This window comes from Anticarsia gemmatalis, chromosome 20 (assembly GCF_050436995.1).
Source record: "Anticarsia gemmatalis isolate Benzon Research Colony breed Stoneville strain chromosome 20, ilAntGemm2 primary, whole genome shotgun sequence".
Taxonomy (NCBI): domain Eukaryota; kingdom Metazoa; phylum Arthropoda; class Insecta; order Lepidoptera; family Erebidae; genus Anticarsia; species Anticarsia gemmatalis.
The window spans coordinates 7,372,707-7,393,036 of NC_134764.1; the positions used below are offsets into that span (position 1 = coordinate 7,372,707).

General features: G+C 33.2%; 1 protein-coding gene across 1 annotated transcript; it reads left to right on the forward strand.

The window, feature by feature from the left end:
• Positions 1-607: 607 nt before the first annotated feature.
• Positions 608-20,193, forward strand: LOC142981506 (uncharacterized). Its single transcript, XM_076127473.1, has 6 exons — positions 608-703; positions 15,411-15,653; positions 16,069-16,206; positions 17,105-17,228; positions 17,606-17,834; positions 18,861-20,193. The coding sequence occupies exons 2-6, from the start codon at positions 15,418-15,420 to the stop codon at positions 19,124-19,126; spliced, it is 993 nt and encodes a 330-aa protein (XP_075983588.1). The 5' UTR covers positions 608-703; positions 15,411-15,417; the 3' UTR covers positions 19,127-20,193.
• The last annotated feature ends 137 nt before the right edge of the window (positions 20,194-20,330 follow it).

Here is a 20,330-nt window from a genome sequence, read left to right on the forward strand (position 1 = left end):
AATACTAGTGAATCAAGTCGTTCTACTGCGTACAAAAACCTCTTTCCATTATGTCTTAACGTTTTGAGGTATTATATACTAGTTTGGTTTGGTTCTGTCCAGCTCATTTTGGTTTTGAGATCCCTTGCGGAGTCGCGATGTCTCTTGGTTTCTACGAATAAATTTTGAAATACCACAGTTATGAGTGATTAATACGCACGAATTTAAACTGTGTCTTATTATAGAAAGGAGCTAAGGTTACAGCTAAAATTAGTCTTTAAAAGGAACGTGAAGAGAAGTCGGTCTATTTGCGTCTTCGTTTATGGCAAAATGACAGTCAGTCGTAACTCACAGATTAGTAATTTAGGTAATATACCTGCTTGAAATAAAAGGTAGAAATATATAATAGAGCCACCTATTTATAAACTTACTCATGAAAAAACTTACATATAAAAAACCTTAAAACGTTGGTTTTGAAACACCACACAGCCATAAAAAATGCTTCAATTTTGAAAAAGAAAACTTTTCTCTCTTTATAAATTTTTATGGCGTTTTAAATTAAAACAAGATAACATAATTGCCAGTAGCAAATCAAACTTAAATTGTATACAAGCAAGAGCATTGAACAGTGAGATACAAACATTCTCTGAGGTCAAGGTGACTAGGAAACCGCGGCAGTGACTCAGTATAGTGCCAACATCCAACGACGCACGTTGTGAACTGGGTATGTTATTATTTTTTAATTTTATTTTTTTACGTATCGTGAGGTTGGTAGTTTTGTGTTTTGGATTTAAATGTTTTTTTTGTGATTGTGTTTTTTTTATTGGTTACATGTTCGATGTTGAATAAAAAAAACGACGTTTAAAAAACTTTATACTTGTTTGTTTTTTCATATTTAGTAAAATAATTCATTTTTTTTTCATAAGTTTAACAGTGTAATACCAAAGTTTTTATTTTCTATATACATATTCAATTAAATTTATTTAGATTAAATCAGTCAAGAATAAATATAAACATCGTGAACAAACAAAGAATTAACATAACAGCTGATTTTTCCCGCGTCGCAGACCAGTTATTTTTATTTGCTAAAGCATGCATCTGATTGCAGACAGATTATTGAATTTATTTAAAGAAAATACCAGTAATTATGCTGAGTCAATTACAATTATTTAAGACTGCAATTCCATCATATCTTCAAAGGAATGATTTTGCAATCAACTATATAAATACAAATATTTATTCAATTTTCTACACAAACTGTATTTTCCGATGACAATAAAAATACAATAACAAAAATAATTATTAAAAAGATGCACCTGTATAATAACATAACCTAGGTATTCACTCGTTAATTTCAAGAAAATGCGATGCAATTATATTCGTAACTTTATCTTATTTCAAGCGTTTTTCTTTCTCCATTTAAAAATTTAAAATTATTACAGCACATTTCCTTGTTACATCATCAAACACTCCCGTATTGTATAATTAATCGCTAATGTATTCTAACTCAATTAAGTGCACAATTTGGTACTAATTGCTGCGTTAATGGAAACTTGTATGTACAATTGTTTTGGTTGATATTGGTCAAGTGGTTTACCGGCTGTAAGCTCAATAATGGTTATAAAGTTAATGATAAATAGGGACACTGATCTAGCTTTAATTTCACAAGAAAATTGTTGAAAACTTAAGCTATCTGCCTAAAAGTCTGTAACAGGTTGAAAATAAGTGCGATCAAATTTGTGCTGAACAGATACCACATTTATACCTAGAAATTTCTAATAATCATGGTATCATTTTGGCAAAAGAAAAGCTATATAAAAACACAATAAATAATACTTAGATATATGTAAGTCTTCTGATAAAGTACCTTATCGTTAAAATTAGATTTACTTGTATTTTCTCTCTAAAGTACACTGACCACAGCAAATAATTTTGTTACAGTTACATAATTACTTTGAAAAGCTAACAATTCTTTCGATTCGGTTGTTCATCGCAAAAAAATCCACTAGTTTCGAAGATTCAGCATCTTAGGTAATGGTTAACAAATCAGAGCAACTGGTTGTGACAGAATCGCTAATAGTTTATTTACTTTTGTGTTGAGAGCAATTGCATTATATACTTGTATTGCAAAATATACGATTTACAAAGAACAACGCAAGGGATGGCAACGATTACAATCACTAGATAATAATATGTGGTTCAATTCTTAAAAGTAAAAATAAGTATAAGATTGATCACTTCAAAATGTTGAATGATGATAAATATTTATGATAGATTGATTAAACACTAAAGAACTCTTTGTATCAAATTTTATAGGTGTAAGTTTGTGTACGTTTCCGTATATAAATATATGTAGATCTTGAACTGCAAAAATTTCGACCTAAAATATGTAGTCGGGTTAGTAGACCTGCATCAGCCAGCTGACAAACAGCTACCCATCCAAACACAAACCTAAAGATATCATAGATTAACCAACCGGCATTTGCAAATAGCGCTCACAAACTCGATTTATTGCACAACAGCGTACAGGAAGTCACCTCGCTCGAACACTTCCTTCTCGTAAGCGGCGCTGGCGCACTCAACTTGACGAATGATAAACGTATCTTTAAAATGTATGAAGCGTATGTTATTATATGTATTATGCTTTAGTTATATGTGAGGGGAATTGTAAGTAGATCGATCGAACTATAAATTAATTAATTTAACTCATTATTGTCCTAATGCCGGGCTAATGAGGAATTAGGGAGGGGATAAGTTGGGCCTTTGATTGCATTTTTTTTTAATCTATACTAATATTATAAAGCTGAAGATTTTGTTTGTTTGTTTGAACGCGCTAATCTCAGGAACTACTGATCCGATTTGAAAAATTCTTTCAGTGTTAGATAGCCCATTTATCGAGGAAGGCTATATATAGGCTATTTATCATCACGCAACGACCAAAAGGAGCAGAGTAACAGTAAAAACGGTACAAAAACGGGGAAAATTGTGACGCATTCTCTATTACATGACGCAAGCGAAGTTGCGCGAGACAGCTAGAGTTTTATAGAACTATTACGTTCTTTGTGAATTAGATCAAATAATTTTTAACACACTTTTTTTTTTTATTTATTTATTGGCTCCAAACTTATTATAATGTTACATAGTATAATGCTACATTTGAGTTTTATACAGTATATAAGAGAGTTAGTAAGAAAGACTATTTTAATTGTTAGTGAACGGAATAATTATACTTATAACATGCGCTAGAGATACAATATTATTAATTCTAAATATAATTAATTGTGACCGACCTGAGCTAGGTTTTAAAAAAACCTGTGTTACAGGACTTCACTTGACGCGACTTTGAAAGAAATTTTATTCGACATTATTTTGGTTATTTGCCTAGATTACAATACAAAAAGTTAGTTATATACAGTGGTAAACTATAAACTAGGTGTAGATTTTACTTGAACGATACGAAATCCTAGTCACGCATATTTAACTTATAAAATAAACTACTTAGTAATAATCTAAATTAGGTTCTTCCTAAAATTTTATTGTCAAGACATCCTGTTGCACAACTGCTACATTTTATTTTGTCAAAAATTGGACAGCCAAATTATTCATTTTTTTAACATACAGAACACATATCTTAATAAAACATTGAGAGATCGACATGGATACGTATCAAATATTTAGTAACCTATCCTGCACAGATGGCCAGTTTCAATGAAACTGACCGCCGTAGCCGTATATCGGCTAGGAGGCCATTATAACCTATAAAATATTAAAAGGCATCAAATTCCTCTTGAAAAACTAACTACGAGTACTTATCGTCTCATAAGATCTACCTTCATTACTAGTATCTTCGAATACCTTTGAACCTCAACATCCTGACTTCCTGACCTTTCAACCTTTCAAATCAGTCAACAACGACCTTCGCTTATGAAGTGCATTCTGACATTCTCGTAAATATTCCAACAAATTGTACAGGGTCTATCTCGATTTATTCTAATGTCATTTAGTCTCGGTATGTTGGGAAAATATGCATTATTAATAACCATACTAAAAATTCGTATATTTATGTATATTAATCTAATTTGTATGTCTGTTACGCTTTCACGGATAAACTACAGAACCAATTTTGATGTAATTTAGCATGGAGATAGTTGAAGAACTCTAGCTCAATCTAAATATTTTACAAAATACACAAATTTTGAACCATATAACATGCGAGGTGGTTAGCTAGGAATAAATATCAATAATAATTTTTAATTTATAACATTTTGGTTACTTATGACGGCAAATGAATATATGAAGTATGAACCATCTTAAAATGTTTAAAATGTCGTCCATGTACTGGGAGACAAATTGCAGGACGTGCAGCTACTAGAGGTTGATAGCATTAATCTTCATTCCTCAGTTATATAACAAGACGAGGTACCTATCTACTACTTTAATGCTTTATACTTACATATTGCTCGATAGTTTTACTGAGCATAAGTAAAAATCAATGTGTGAACCGCAAAATTAACAACTTTAAAACGCCTATCGTAAAGAATTTTATTCGATCGAGCCGTCACTTCGAGTATAAATGATTGCGTTGGAAAAGAACTGTACCTATCAAGTACGTGTACAAAGCATAATGTGATAAGATTATTACAAGATTGTGACAACCAGTTTGGATTTAAAAGTTTATTAAATGTGTTGACTATTTTCCACTTGTAGCCTGAGTTAGGTATCGGGCCCACGGCAACAGGATCGCCCCATAATATTGTGTATGTTTGTGAAATGTGCGTTGTCCTTCAAGAATTAAGAACAAAGGGATTTTCAAACAGCTAAGCTCTATAATACTCAAAATCTAGTACAGTAAACAATTGATCAACAATCGTATGACGTGATCGTATGGCTATGGCTAATTCTGTATAGTGATAAAATATTGCAGCGTAGTTTACAAACAAATTGATGGTGTCATAGCACACATAACTGGGCTTTATCAAGGCCAAGAACCATAGGAAACGTAATCGAAGTGTTGTTGAGACAGAATTTGTAGCCTTTAGCATTGTTTCGAGATACAATTTTAATCTCCCGTAATTCATTTTTAAAACTACAACATTAGTTTTAGTTAAGAATTAAAAATCAAAATCGAATCATTTATTAATTAAGGTAATGTTGACATTTATAATAGTCAATGATACAGAGAGTGAATTTACCGCCAGATCGGAAGGTAAGGCTAATGAAAAGAGCTGGCACGAAATTCCAGGCCACTCTTTTTAATTGCCAAATGGTTTTAACAATATTTATGTTTGGTATAAATCAAATATTAACTAACGAAATAACAAGTGATATTAAGTACTACAATTCAGTGCTACAGCAATAAATATGTTTAAACACAAATCCGAATCTTAGAATCTGATAATCAAAATTATTTTACTACCGAAATTAAAATGTTGACTACTTTCTATTGTACCTGTTTATTTGTTTACATATAACATGCAAACTACTATCACATAATGTATTGTTCTCTTTGACTAATCTCTCGACAACATTAGATCATATTCGCTTCACGATTAGGTAATGCAACGTCTATTTCATCATGATATTCAAATGATCTCACAACACAAAAACATTATTAATAAAACAATTTAACAAAAAATATCAGTCGTATTGCATTTAATAGTTATAGTAATAAACACGTGAAAACGACATTAGTTTTACCAGAAAATGTCTGTTGCATACATTTTGTTACGAAATAACTAAGTTTCTCTTGTTATACTTTTATAACGGGGATTTTTTACAAAGGTGATATGTTTCACCAAGAAAAGGAAGAAAGCCAAAGGGAGCTGGCGAGATGATCTAGTCAGACTGGTCATATTCCTGGAGAATATCTAAAGAAAGCTTATGCCTAGCAGTGGGTCTGACATAGACTAGTGCAAAAAATTACGTGTTTTGTTCTGTTCCTTTAATGTGAATACGGCTAAGATTTAGCTACTCAATTATTAATGTTCATGAATCCAGCCATAACATGTACTGGGTATAAAATATCACCTTGTTTAAATTTTATATGCTTTTCTTATTTTATTAACTAGGCCTATTACATAGACCTATCATCACGTGCGGGCACATAAGCATACTACTTAGTTTTTAATACGTTTGGCTGACATTAAACATCTTCTTTGGGAATAACTTCCTCATGCAAGACTTATGGAACCTGTCCCTTTTTGTAGTCAATGTTGTAACACAGTATTACAGCAAAAACGAACATTCAATTCAAAACAAAGCCTTGCGTACACGATAGAATAAACATAAAGTTCATTGTAAAAAGGTTTGCATCGGAGTGCGACCTTTATTAAGGCGCTGGGAAGTTCCTTGACCTTAATTAGTGGGCAGGGCTTGGTGCAGTAAGCGACAGCGAATAATAACAAAACATTATTGTTGGTAGTTCAATGTTCATAGCTGCCAAAACATATGTAGATTCTGGTAGTAGTTACCAAGTTTAAACAGATAAAACGCGCCAGACGAGGTAAAGTAGTAGTAAAATAATATATGTAATACAATCTTATATTTGAGTCATATTACATTTATTTATTTTAGTTCTCTATTATCTGCCTACCCCTATAGGAAGTTGTTTGTAGATATGTTTTAAGTCTGTATTATATTTTTTCGTTTACGTCATACGACTAATCAATATATTTTATGATGGTCAAAGTTGCAATTAATAGTGTATTTACCACCAGTTCGAGAGATAGAGCCAATGAATAGAGCCGGTCAGTATTCCTGGTCTACCCCTTTAAAAACAAATTAAAAATTCGGTGGTCTGTTACTATCAAACTGTTTTTCTAAGTGACTAAAAATGGAATTTAAACGCAATATAAGTTTCAAAAAGCCATTTATAAGTTTTTTACGGCTTAAAGGGACGGTACATCAACTCGTTATTCATTCGTCAATAAGCCCTCAGCCTGAACCATTTCAATAACGACATAGTCAAAGAGGGTGTAGGCGTGGGAAACCTTCGAATTAAATCATTGTGAACGTCTTTCTGTTTATACCTATTATAATCGCTTTATGACGAACTATTGTCATTTAAGGTAAAATAAGTAAGCCTACTAGCTATCGTTGTCCATCATAAGCTAAAATCTCGCTATATAACCATCACCGGGCTGGTTAATGGATGAAATATATTTTGTACAATAAAATGTCAATAATTCTTACAACACAACTCCCGCACTAAGAATTGCTCGTGTCGTGTGGTTTTTTACAAACATACAAACGACGGATGCAAAGTACAACCAGACTCGAAACAATTATTTGTGGATCGCGCAAAAATTATTTGTGGATCGCACAAATAATTGTCCCGTGTGGGAATCGAACCCACGACTTCCCGACGCAATGGTGTTATGGTGGTGGTAAAATCTATACTAATATTATAAAGCTGAAGTTTTTTTTTTTATTGTTTGTTTGAACGCGCTAATCTCAGGAACTACTGGTCCGATTTGTAAAATTCTTTCAGTGTTAGATAGCCCATTTATCGAGGAAGGCTATAGGCTATATCATCACGCTACGACCTATAGCAGAGTACCAGTGAAAAATGTTACAAAAACGGGGAAAATTACGATTCTCTTATGTGACGCAAGCGAAGTTGCGCGGGTCAGCTAGTGTATGTATAAAGGGGGGAGTAAATACCAAAGGCATTTTCTGCGAGTCTACTTCGGGAAGTGCAGAAATTAAATGAGGTAGGTGTAAGGAGGTGCTTAAAATAAATAATGGATGGAAATTCATTGCAAATGAGTTGTCTAAAACATTAACCCAAAATATCATTTACACACATTTTAATTTTTTAATTACATTGACTTGGTCAATGAACACATTCTATTGAATCCAACATTATAAAAGGCTCAAATGATCTCATGTACACTCTGCGACAAATACTATTCAAGAGTTCTTATTTATGCAAAACTATTGCTACCTAGCTTTTTGTGTTAGAAAAAGTCTACTTACAAGGCCAGTGTACAACCTTTCATTGACGAAAGGAACGGCGCTAAAGAAGGGTTCGTTCGGTAACATTTATTTTTGTATTCTTACTTGTAGTAGTGTCTTAGTGGTGTTGTGTAGTGGGTTCCAGTATTTGGACTAGACACTAGTTATTTGTTATTTAAATAAACGGTTCGGCTATACAGGTAAAACTTTTTGTGTACTTCTAAGCTGTATAAATTAAAATGTAGGCACGCATATAACTTTTAAACAACTAAATCAAATTGGATAATTGTTTTGTCAATATGTTTGTAACTGTCGGAACAAGGTTTGTATGGTATCGATGGGATCAGAATTCCCATGGGAATAGAATCAATATGACAAACTTGTACTATACCCGGACGAAGTCGGATCTAGTCTACTAGTTTGGTATAAAATAAATATTTGTGTACATTTTTCTACATTAGAATTTCGACATCTTTTTTAGAAAAATACTCAATGGGTCATATCTCTTTAAAATGAATTTTGCATTATTCTTTTCATTCAGTGCATTTACTAAGTTGATAAATTTACTACATTTTGTAAACGATAATATAAAGAACTTACTTAACATTATACAAGTGACCTGCACTTGACTCTCTTAACCTTAATTTAAATAGCTATTAAGAAAATTAGAGCATGTCATTGTGTTTTGAAGCCATTACTCGAACTATGACCTCATGGCCAATATTAATTATATATTCTGGGTCAACGAACTTGTTTATAAATATTGATTTCATTACTGTTTATCATTAATTATTTAATTTGATTCATTTCTTTCAATCAGCAACGGAATAATTTTGCATATACAATGCATGCAGGTAGATTAATTTTACTTTCCAAAATTACTTATACTAATCTTTTATTTATTTCATCAATCATTGTGTTATTGCATCAAAAGAACAACACTGTTAATTTTGAACAAGATAATAACTTATCAGAAGTAAAAATAATACAATAATATCTATTAATACTATGTTATATTCTAAGCAACATCAATAAAACAAAAAACGCAACTTTCTTATCACACATCCATAACTACAGTAATAAAACATCAAATTAATACTCACAAAAATCTATGACCCATCATTAAATCATTGTCTTAACAATTATGCCTCTTCAAATTCATATAAAAATGTCATCTACATAAACTATGACCTATTGTGAAATATACGTTTTGTTTCGCATAATGTCAAGGGAAATCCGTGATAGGATACATTGGTATTTAATTTATGGTTCGTGAATGTAGCCTGTTTTGGGCTTTTGAAATTTGTGGGACAACTGCCAAGGTTGGGAAAGGGTTTAAATTGGATTTGATTGTTTTCGTTTTTTTTAGGTTTCAATGTCAGTGTCGCTAATAAGCTATGTTATTTTTAGCCAAGTCAATCTCTAAGTGAATATGATTTTTGATCTGAAGCAAGTGTTTGACCTAATTTTCACTGGATGCTTTCCTATAGCTTTTGATAAGGTTACTGCAAAAACGTTAGGTTGATATATTTATCAAATGAAAAGTGATAATGGTCAGACTTGGAGTACGATTGATTAAACAAAAGAAGTGATTGGTTTCAAATGTTTTAATTTTAATTTAAGACAACATTTATTTATTATTGCATGCATATTGCATAAAAAATGATGGCTTCAAAACAATTCACGTAAGATTCTCCGCCATTTAAATCCCTCAATAAATCTGTCTTACATCAAACAACATGACTTCAAACAAAGAGCCATGACCAAAACCATTCAAATTGTGTTCAAAGAAACCTAACTCTCTAATATTTTATGAATACTATAACTGTAATACATTGATTATGGAGTCAGTACCCTGTTGTATTCTATTGTTTTGTTTAAGAATGTTTCACACACTGGGCAGATGTATTTACGGTTCATATAACTTAACTAAGTAATACGCACGGCCCTCATCATCGCCATCTAAGGTCCGATTTTCAAAAAACCATTAGCTTTTGTTTACTTCGGGTTTTCAAAACCAACTACTTGGTACACTAGCTCCTCCCTGCGCCTTCGTCCGCGTGTAAAAGGTATCCTATGTGTTAATCTAGGTAATAAACTATTTGTGTGCTAAATTTTATTAAAATCCATCAAGTATTTTTTGCGTAAAAGAGTAATAAACATAAATACATCCATCCCTACAAACATTCTCATTTTAATATTATAGTAGGATTTTGTCAATATTGGTTTGGAGGTATTCATGTAGGACAAATACGCTATTGCATTTATCATAGGTATTAGTGTAAAATTTGACGACATGGAAGTATAATATTTTGTGTAGAAAACACATATCTAGATGAAAGAATATGTAGAAAAAATGTTTTAAAGCGCACTCAGCTACGTTAGTAGGATTTGGTATTGTCAAATGCAGATTTGCCGTTTTCATTCGTTCTAGCTGTATTGTAAATTATAAGCCTATTTGGGGCGCTGGCTAATGTCACTGAAGTCACAAACGTTTACACCCCGCAAAATATTAAGCTTAAAGAACTGAGATCCTTATGAAGACACAATGTTAAAATTCCGCATTATTGACTAGATGTGCAGATTTACGGAAAATACTTATTTAACGTCTACCGCTGGTACCTTGATTAATTTTTTCGTCTTTTATTGTAACGTAATAAATAAAAGTAATTTGGATACAGTTAAACATAATGTTGTTTGGATTTTAGGTAATATGGTAAAATCAATGCCACCAAAAACATTCTGTAAAAACCTCAAGTCTCGCCGTAAAAAGTTGTGAGATCTATATAATACCAAGTCGATTAATCTATTTCGTCTCTACTTAAAGGACCTTCTGTCTTATGTTATTACATAAGTTATTATCATGCCAATATTAAAAATATTTTACGTTTAAAACAAATAGACCGACCTGGCCATCGCATGATTTGTATGTATTACACTACACAGCACGACGAGAATTTAATGCTCCTGAAATTTTAATGGCGAATTTGTGTTTTCATGCGATGACCAAGTCGATCTATTTGTTTTAAACGTAAAATATTTTAAATATTGGCATGATAATAACTTATGTAATAACATAAGACAGAAGGTCCTTTAAGTAGAGACGAAATAGATTAATCGACTTGGTATTATATAGATCTCACAACTTTTTACGGCGAGACTTGAGGTTTTTACAGAATGTTTTTGGTGGCATCTCACTTCTTTTTGTAGAACGAACATAAGGTCGATTTGTATGGAAAGACGTTTTTTTCTTATAATTCAACATATTTTCCTATGGGAATGTTTTTCATTTTCATGGGCTAAACACCCTTACCCACCTTATATCCCCTCCCGTCATGCCTCATATAGTAGGTACCTATCTAATTCTACACCTATTATTTATTATTTTCTACAGTAATAATGATTCATTAACTGCAAATGTAACTTTGTAATCTTATACATTTATATGGGATTACAAAGTTAATGTTGCAGTTAGTGTATTTAGAAAACTGGACCGAAATTAGAAAATATTGAATTTTTCCCATGATTAAGACACTAAACCCTATTTGTATTCTAAATTTTAAGCTTCTAAGTCTGCTAGAAGTACCTTAGACTTTTGATGATCGGTGAGTCAGTGAGTCAGTGAATCAGTGAGTGACAAAATTCAAAATTTTAACAAGTTGTCGTTTTTAAACTACTGGTTCAAATTGACTAAAATTTTAAATATACCGTGTTTATACAATGAATAATTAGTTGCTGAAAATTCAGGCTTCTTGTTTTATCCACAACGACATTATAGGGGGGTCGAAAATAGCCCGAATTGCTTCGAGAAAAGGATGGTACGGCCGTGCCGCTTTTTTTTGCTCGACTTGCGGGGGCACTTCCGTGCCCCCAGATAGAGTATAGCACTAAACATCACAACTGCTCTTATACTCGAAGGTAGGCAGAGGTGTACGAAAAACACGCACGTCTCGCTTTGATTTCGAATGTTACACTGTTAGCCCCATAATAATAGGGGGCGAAAGGCACTAAGTTTTCTTTAAAAGTAAACGCAAAAGGCACAGCTTAACAAAGAAAATTAACATCTTCCATAAAAAGTCACAATTAATATAAATATAATATATAAATATAAATATTTTTGGACAACTCACACACGGTCATTTGATTCCAAACTAAGCAGAGCTTGTACTATGGTAACCAAATAACTGATAAACATACTTATATACTTCTAAATATATACTTAGACAATTTGACAACCAGGCTCAGAACAAATACTCGTGCTCATCACACAAAGATTTGTCCCGGGTAGGATTCGAACCCACCACACGCGGCGCTACGGTTGTTGCGGCGAGGTGACCGCTTAAACCACTGCGCCAAACGTGCAATTCATGTAATGTTGTCATTTTCTCAGTTCTATGCGTCACGAGTTCGTTGTACTATACATTTAGACAACGGATATTAGTCACAGATATGATTGGTACAGTTATTCATTATTGTTTCTCAATTTCTATGGGAACGGTAATAGTTATTGTTGAAAACCTATATAGCACATACGTATGAAAGAATTCGCTTTCAAAAATAATTTGGAAATGAGGCTGGCACGTTAGTCCATATTTGGATTCAAAATAGAACCTGCGTACGTGTGGTCTAGGTCGTCGTGTACCTTTGCGACATCACCTAGTCTCGGGTCCGGCAAACTGCTTGGTTTTTTCTAATTTATATGAGAATATTCTCAGTACAGCCCAGTCAATTTAGACATTGACCGTTGCAATAATTCCCAGAAAGCTGTTTTTCTTGTTACAGCTAAATTTAACAGACTTAAGTAGCCTTTAGATTGGTAAAATGCTCAGTGTATGGCAATAGATTCGCCCCCAATTACATAGAAACAGTGTATATATACATATATCATACACTACCTACTTCACACGAACCCTTGAACAAGGGAATCATCAGTTTTTCATACAACATTTCTCGATAGCAATTTGGTAATCGATAGTAGTAGGAAATCGCGTCTTTAGCTTGAGTTCAATAGCACAAATTATCAATAAACCATCGTAGTATAAAGTCAATCTATACAACCAATACAAGAAAACTTATTCGTACGTCCATTTCAATCTCAACGACCTCTCAATTCGTAATTTGACTCAATTTCAAGTAGGTACTTGCGTCTGAAACGCATTAGAGCGTGCACGTATCGTATTTACAACTAAATGATATATTTTTTGTCACAATTTAAGGCGAAGAACATTACTTTGTGTTTTTGTGGCGACGCACAGTGTCGCGTGCCTTTATCAAAAACCAGATTTTCTATTTTTCTAATGGGTAAATTTTTAATATAGCAATACAATCTTTACTAAATTCCTTAACGAATGTGGGTAGTTGTAATTTTGTAAAATAAATATAGAAGAAATGGTGAGTATTCAAAGTTCATGTTATTATTGATGCGCTAAAATCAGTAGCGTACACGAGTAAATTCATAGCTATATTTACAAGTGATAAACAGTATTTATTACTGCAAAAATAACTTTAAATTATCATATAACAGTTGTAATTGCTATATAATCATATAAAACTAAGTGAAATGTCCGACATTGGTAAGTTATTGAACATATTACTATTAATGGAAAATTATAAGTATGTTGAAAGTTTGACGAGAGTTTAAAAAAATATACATCAAAATACATTTTTAATTTTTTTATATGAGTAAGATTAATTAATGAACTTTATATTTGAAAACTGTCAACGTGCTCTTTCCTGCGATTTACGAGATATTTGGTTTTAGGTTCAACTGCCCGTCAAATCAAAAATTCTGAATGCTTCGAAAAATGGCTTTCAGCGAAGCCCCAGGATAAAATTGATGCTGTTTTTAATTGGTTATTATTTTCTTATGGACTGGCAGGGTCTCCTCAGCTTATTAAAAATAGTATGTGGCTTTATAACTATGTTGTCTTTGAAACCGCAGTTAAAGATTACATTTTGGGGAACCAATCAGAACTTAAAGTAACTCAGTCCATAAATAACCTAGAATCCTGTGTAGTTAAATTACAAGAACCTAGCAAAGTTGTCACTGTTTCGTATGAAATGATTTTTACTATGATTGATGGTGCTGTTTGTCACAAACTGAGCGGCGTTAGTTCCACTCAGACATGCTATTTATGTGGAGCTACTCCAAAAATGATGAATTCACCATCGGTGTCCGATAAAGTACACAGAAACACGACACAGAAAGGTATAAATACGGTTTATCCACACTGCATAATTAGATAAGGTCTTTTGAATTCTTGCTTCGCGTTGCGTATAGATTACCTCTTAAGTGTTGGCAAGTCCGAGGTGAAGCACAAAAGACAATATTCAATGATAACAAGCACAGAATCCAACAGGAATTTAAGCAAAAGATGGGTCTTATAGTCGATAAGCCCAAACCTGGCTTTGGATCAACAAACGATGGCAACACTGCTAGGACGTTTTTCAAAAACAGTGCAGTGTCTAGTGAAATAACCGGCATTGATCAGAGTCTAATTGAAAAATTTTATACCATCAACAGACTGATTTCTAGTGGATTAAAAATTAATATGGATAAATACAGAGGACTTTTAAAGGAGACGAATGATTTGTATTTAAGTTTATACTCGTGGTATAATATACCAACATCTATACATAAGGTACTTATACATTCGCCTGAATTGATGGAGTCATTTACTTTGCCGATTGGTCAGCTCTCTGAAGATGCTCTAGAAGGAAGGCATAAAGATGCACGAAATTACAGAGAATCGCATACTCGCAAAACATCTAGATCACATACTAATAAAGATTTAATAACCATCTTGTTGTTAACTTCTGATCCATTGATTTCAACAATAAGATCTAGAAATAAACAAAAAAAGATATAATAGACCCAATTTTAAATGAATATTTTAACCTGGAGTAAATGATTTTGATTAAATTCTATTACCTATTATTTACTTGTGCTTACGTACCCATTTTGTACATAAAACAACAACAAAAAAAATTGTATACCGAAAATCCGATTTATGATAAAACGTTCTATGGAGTCGCGACACTGTGCGACGCAAGGACACCGTTGTGGTTTGTTGCTCAAATGGGATTCTGTTGTTTCAAAAGAATTCACTTAAATTGTTGTGGCTTTGAGAGTCTAAATTGTGGGTATTCTTCCTCAAAAAACCCGACTCGGGATGGATTCGATGGTTTTTCCATAGATTATAAGATAGATTGAATTGAAAGACAGACATCAGTTATTTTACTCTACTACTGTCTATCAAAATTAAAATTTAGCTATGATTTCGATGCAATCATCTAAAATAAATAATAATCACAATTTTAAACCTGTACCTACTAGATGCAGCTATATTTAGTTCGTCGTGAGACAACCATTGAGCAAAGTTGGGGGAGTACTTTGGAAGAGTCCTTTGCCCAACAATGGGGCAGTAATCGTTGAAAAAAGCTATAATTAAAAGTTAAACATGTTCCACTTCCAGCTCAAGGATGTCACCCGCAGCGTCGTTTGCGGAACGATGGGCCCGTGACAACCTGACCAGGGAAGCTACTGCTGACGAGCTGGTGGTGCTCAACCTCTTCCCCGCCGCCTGCGAGGGCAACGAGGCTGAAGCAGCCAAGAGAGCCAGGAGATACTACACGGCTAGAGGACCTGGTGGACTGACGGAACTGTGGCATAAAAGGCATCCAGATGATGAGGATATATTGTCCAGTTGCCAAGATGTGTGAGTATTTTTGGTGTAATTTCTTCTGATTCTTACATCAGAATGACCAAAGTTTTTCATCATCATCATGTCAGCTAAAAGACGTCTACTGCTAGACACAGCCCACCCTTTTAGATTAAAGAAAACTGTGTCAGAATGAATGTCTTCACTCATAAGTTTTGGAATTTATGCACTTGTGTGAAAATGTGCTTTGTTTCATTCACCCTTGATAGCTAACGAAGAAGATTTCAGTCTCACAAAATTTTGAGACCTTACCCTTGCTTCATTCAGGGATTACCCTCCCTAGATTCACATAATGTTTTAATGTACATACGTACCTACTTTCTCATCAATCACGTTACAAATTTACACATATTTTCCACCAGTTTATAGTTGAAACATAATATAAAATAGTTTACTTTTAATTTTTCTTCAGATTCATAGTACCTCTAAAGAGTCGCAGCGCAGGCGGCAGACGGGTGACCCTTGTACGACTACCAGCACCCAGCACTGAGGACAGACCACTGTCGGCAAAGGCTTTACTCTCAAGATGGCTCATGATTTTAGATATCAGGTAAAGTACACTTGTTTGAACTTGATATGAAAACATGCACACGTCTCGTGCACTCTATAACACTGTTATAACTTTTACCTTTAAATGGCCAATCAATATAGTTGGGTATATTGATTGCATGGAAGAACCAAAGTGGACGCCTAGAAAAGCTATTTATTATTATGAAATAAATATTTTTTTTTTTTTTTTATTATATCCTCTGTGATTAATAATTCAACGATTAAATTTGATCAACATTGTAACATTTTAATTGAGAATCATCAGAACTCTGTTAAATATATAAAAACTCGTAGGCTCTTACTAAAAATGTATAATATACCTTTAAAAACCAAGAAAAGAAGTACTCTTATTCCCACGTATACCCAAATATGGTTCCCGCAAGGCGAATTCTCGGTCCAACATTAAAATTCAAAACGTGAATGTTGAACACGACACGTACAAAACAAGTGGCAGCTAAGTAAATAAAACAGATATTTGTCTATAATCAGATTGTTAGAACAAAGAGTCAATGTCGATTGGAACAAAGGCGACAAAGGAGTCTTTTGTGGATGGCAGACTGTTTGCGTATCAGACTCAACATGCTGGTTCTTTACGTAATGATATTATTTTTGATAATGATAATCTAGGTATTGACTTTTGCGTAGAATGAAAATATAAGCATGTGTTTGAGATGTTGTGTTGTGACCTTTATTAAAAGTGAAGGTAAATTATGATGTATATACTCGCATAAGAACAGAATATTTAATTTTGTCACTGAATCAACAGGATCAATAAAATATGTCAAACCCTTATTCTTACTCATAAATCATAGTTATAATTATATCAATTTGGTTGTAAAACAATTCTATTGATATTGTACTTAGCAGTGCTAAAATAAAATGTTGACTCTTTTTTTCAGACTCCGAGAAGACCCAACGCCAGGAGAAGAAGTAATATTCTTAGACGTATGTGATCTCCAACCTTCACACATCAAGAACCACTTCAGAGGAACATACTGGAAGGACTTCGTATGGTGCATGAAGGTAAAGACAAAATCATGTTCTTCAAGGGGCCTGTGATTCATCATCATTATGCATAGACCGATTCTTCCCGTAGCTGAGTGTATGCCACTATTTGTCTAAAATATTGTCTTTATCAGGTAGCGACCAAAAGCATTAAATACAATAATAATTAGAAGATAGAGGACTCAGCTAAGGAATTCACTCCGAAATTGATGTATTTTCTTTATCGCAATTGAAACAATGTATTAGTTTGTGTAACTTAGCCACTCAATCTGCTGAAATATACCAAAAGGTTGGCAGGTCGTCTCCTAATTTTGTAGTTTAATTCAGCAGCTAGGAGACATATTTTTAGAGCAACATACTGACAATAACTAATAAATAAAATCTTTCCATTTCAGACAGCCTACCCCCTCCGTATCTCAGAAGTCCACGTCATCAACACACAACGTCTGAAGACGATGTCTCTCCTGCTGCTGCACTTAGGCTTATATCCTTGGAGACGTAAAGGCATCCAGCTCCATGCCAATGCTGATAGTATAGAAGACGCGCTCGGCTCAGACCGGTTCCCAGTAGACGGTCTACCGTATGAGTATGGTGGCAGAGCAGGCGCGATGAAAGATCTGAATGGTAGGTGGTAAATTAATATAATTATAAGAGCGAGTGTTAAGAGTTAATCAACTTGTAGCGGTAGAAAAATGTTTATATCACTGAAAGAGTTGTTAGAATTGTATTATTTGAATATTATTCGGTCATTTGAAAAAATAGCAGTGGTACATGTTCTTTTGTGTCTAAAAACATAAATTTAATTGCAACTGCATAATTAAGAAAGTTGTATAGTGTAATAAATTAGGTACGTGTAGTTTTCGGACTGTCATCGCTTATTAACGGCCGCAGAAAAAGTCTTCTCTGTATACTAACTAAATAATGTACTACTAATGTATTGTGTTTTAATTTTCTTCTAAAACTAAAACTAAAAATAAATCTACGAAGCCAAATACTGTAATCCATTAATTTTACCAACCAAACTTATTAAAACATACAATATTACATTAGTACGATTAATAATATAACCTTAACGTATCATCAATCTTAATTTATGTTAACTCCAGGAATTAAGATTAATGTGCCAGCTACCTACTAACTTATACCAGGATTACTCTTAATTACTAGATTTAGTGCTAATTACCGTGTTTACGACTGACCTTTACGGCCCCGGAGAGACTATTAGTGATAATTTACAACCAGAAGTAATAGTATGTTGTGACCTTTATTTATTTTTCCTTAAGTCCTGTTTAATGCGAATAATAGGAGACTTTAATTTTCTGATGTTTGACTAATATATGATTAATTAAAATGAAGAACTTCTAGCGACTAAACATTTTTCTAGTACAATTTTATTTTAAAACATGTTAATCTTAAAGATGTTCACAGAACATATAGGCTATGTCTTGAAAAAAGGACAGAACTTGTAACCGGCGGTCCTATATGATAAGATGTATGGATGTGAATGAGGCAAGGGGAGTTTGTAAAGATCGTTGCATGAGATGTTTTTTTGATCTCTAACTTCCCCTATGGAAAAAAGTGTTACTTATACGTAGATACGTATGTGCATATAAACATAACTCAATTAAATACTTCTATATTGAATTACAGATGAATGGACAAAGAAACTCCTATCAAACTCAAAATGGCTTCAGACAGAGGAGCGTCAATTTTACGAAACAGATTTAAAGCCGGAGGCGAGAGCGCGCATGCGTCATCGTAGTGCCGTCCGAGGCTTGCGCGGGAGCATCGCGTCCTACGACATGGTGACACGGACACATTCATGCAGGTCTTTGCACAGGCACGACGATCTGGATGAAGGCATACACGGCGCCTACAGGACTTTGAAAGTTACCAGTGATAAAGTTTACATGTGATTTTTTTAAGTGGAATCTGTGGAATAATATAAGTATGTATTAGGTCGGAGAAAAAGACTTTTCGCATTATAGTATGTGTGAACTTGTAATAAAATCTTTTCTCTACACAAAAAAGCTTGATATTTGGGTACCTCACGAGCTCTGAAAGAAACCTAATGAACCGTGTACTCATTTGTGATTCTTGAAGCCAAAGAGATTTTATTACAACTTCATACATACTATAATGCGAAAAGACTTTTTCCCCGACCTAATATACTACATGTAGATATACCTATGTAATTGTGGGAGTAATCTTATTTAACAAACCTTTACTGGAAAATATATTTTTGTGACAATCTTCTGATCGCATGGCTAAACTGTAGGTAGCCCAACTTTCTATAGTAGGTGTTAACAAGACTAAGTATCGAAAATTTGACATTTAAATTGTACTGAACAATTAGTTCCTACGGCACCTGCTAGGGGCGCTGATCAGGTTTTCATTCATGTTTTTTCTTTTTGATAGCTAGCCGTTTGTCGATTGTCGATAGTAGTATGAAATAGCCCGTCTGAACGGCTAACTGAATAATTTAGTGACTTTGAGTCAACTTTGTCAGGCAATATTGGATGGAAAGTATTATAATTTCTGATTGTGTGTAGCTTTTCTTACTATGACTATGAATTAAATCTGTGATAACTAAATATCATAATAGCAACTACTCAAAAAACATTTTAAGCAATATATCGTTGTTGTCAAACCAATATGTATTTCTGTTTGTTTGAAGTTGTTCAAAGTCATTTGTGACTCTTATAAATATTTACCCTCATATTCATAAACACACTATAAACCTATTTTAGTTAAAAATATACTAAAATATGTTTTCTCTTTTTCGTTTCGTCAAGGAGTGAAAGAAACAAAACTCTTTATAAACCTTTCATAACTTCACATATTTTTATGAATAAGAGTGTTATACTGTATGTCTCTCGTCCTCCGTTAAAATTAGTGTATTTTCATCAATGTCCAATGTGCATATAATTCTGTAAGTAAAAATGTTTCTACTGTGATGTAAATAAAGAGATTTTTATTATGATTTGTGTCGTTATTTCTTTTCACCACAAATAAATTCTATGACAGTAATGTGAATCTTAATAGTGTTTTTATCTCATTAATTACTTTTTCAAGTTATATGGCTAGATATGACCCAGCTAGTTTTATTCAAATGCAAAA

What these genes read in the sequence shown, in the direction of transcription:
- LOC142981506 (XM_076127473.1), top strand. Translation starts at nt 15,418, where the DNA reads ATGTCACCCGCAGCGTCGTTTGCGGAACGATGGGCCCGTGACAACCTG. An exon ending in CTCATGATTTTAGATATCAG is followed by an intron (nt 16,207 to 17,104) that starts GTAAAGTACACT and finishes TCTTTTTTTCAG; the next exon opens with ACTCCGAGAAGACCCAACGC. An exon ending in ACTTCGTATGGTGCATGAAG is followed by an intron (nt 17,229 to 17,605) that starts GTAAAGACAAAA and finishes TTTCCATTTCAG; the next exon opens with ACAGCCTACCCCCTCCGTAT.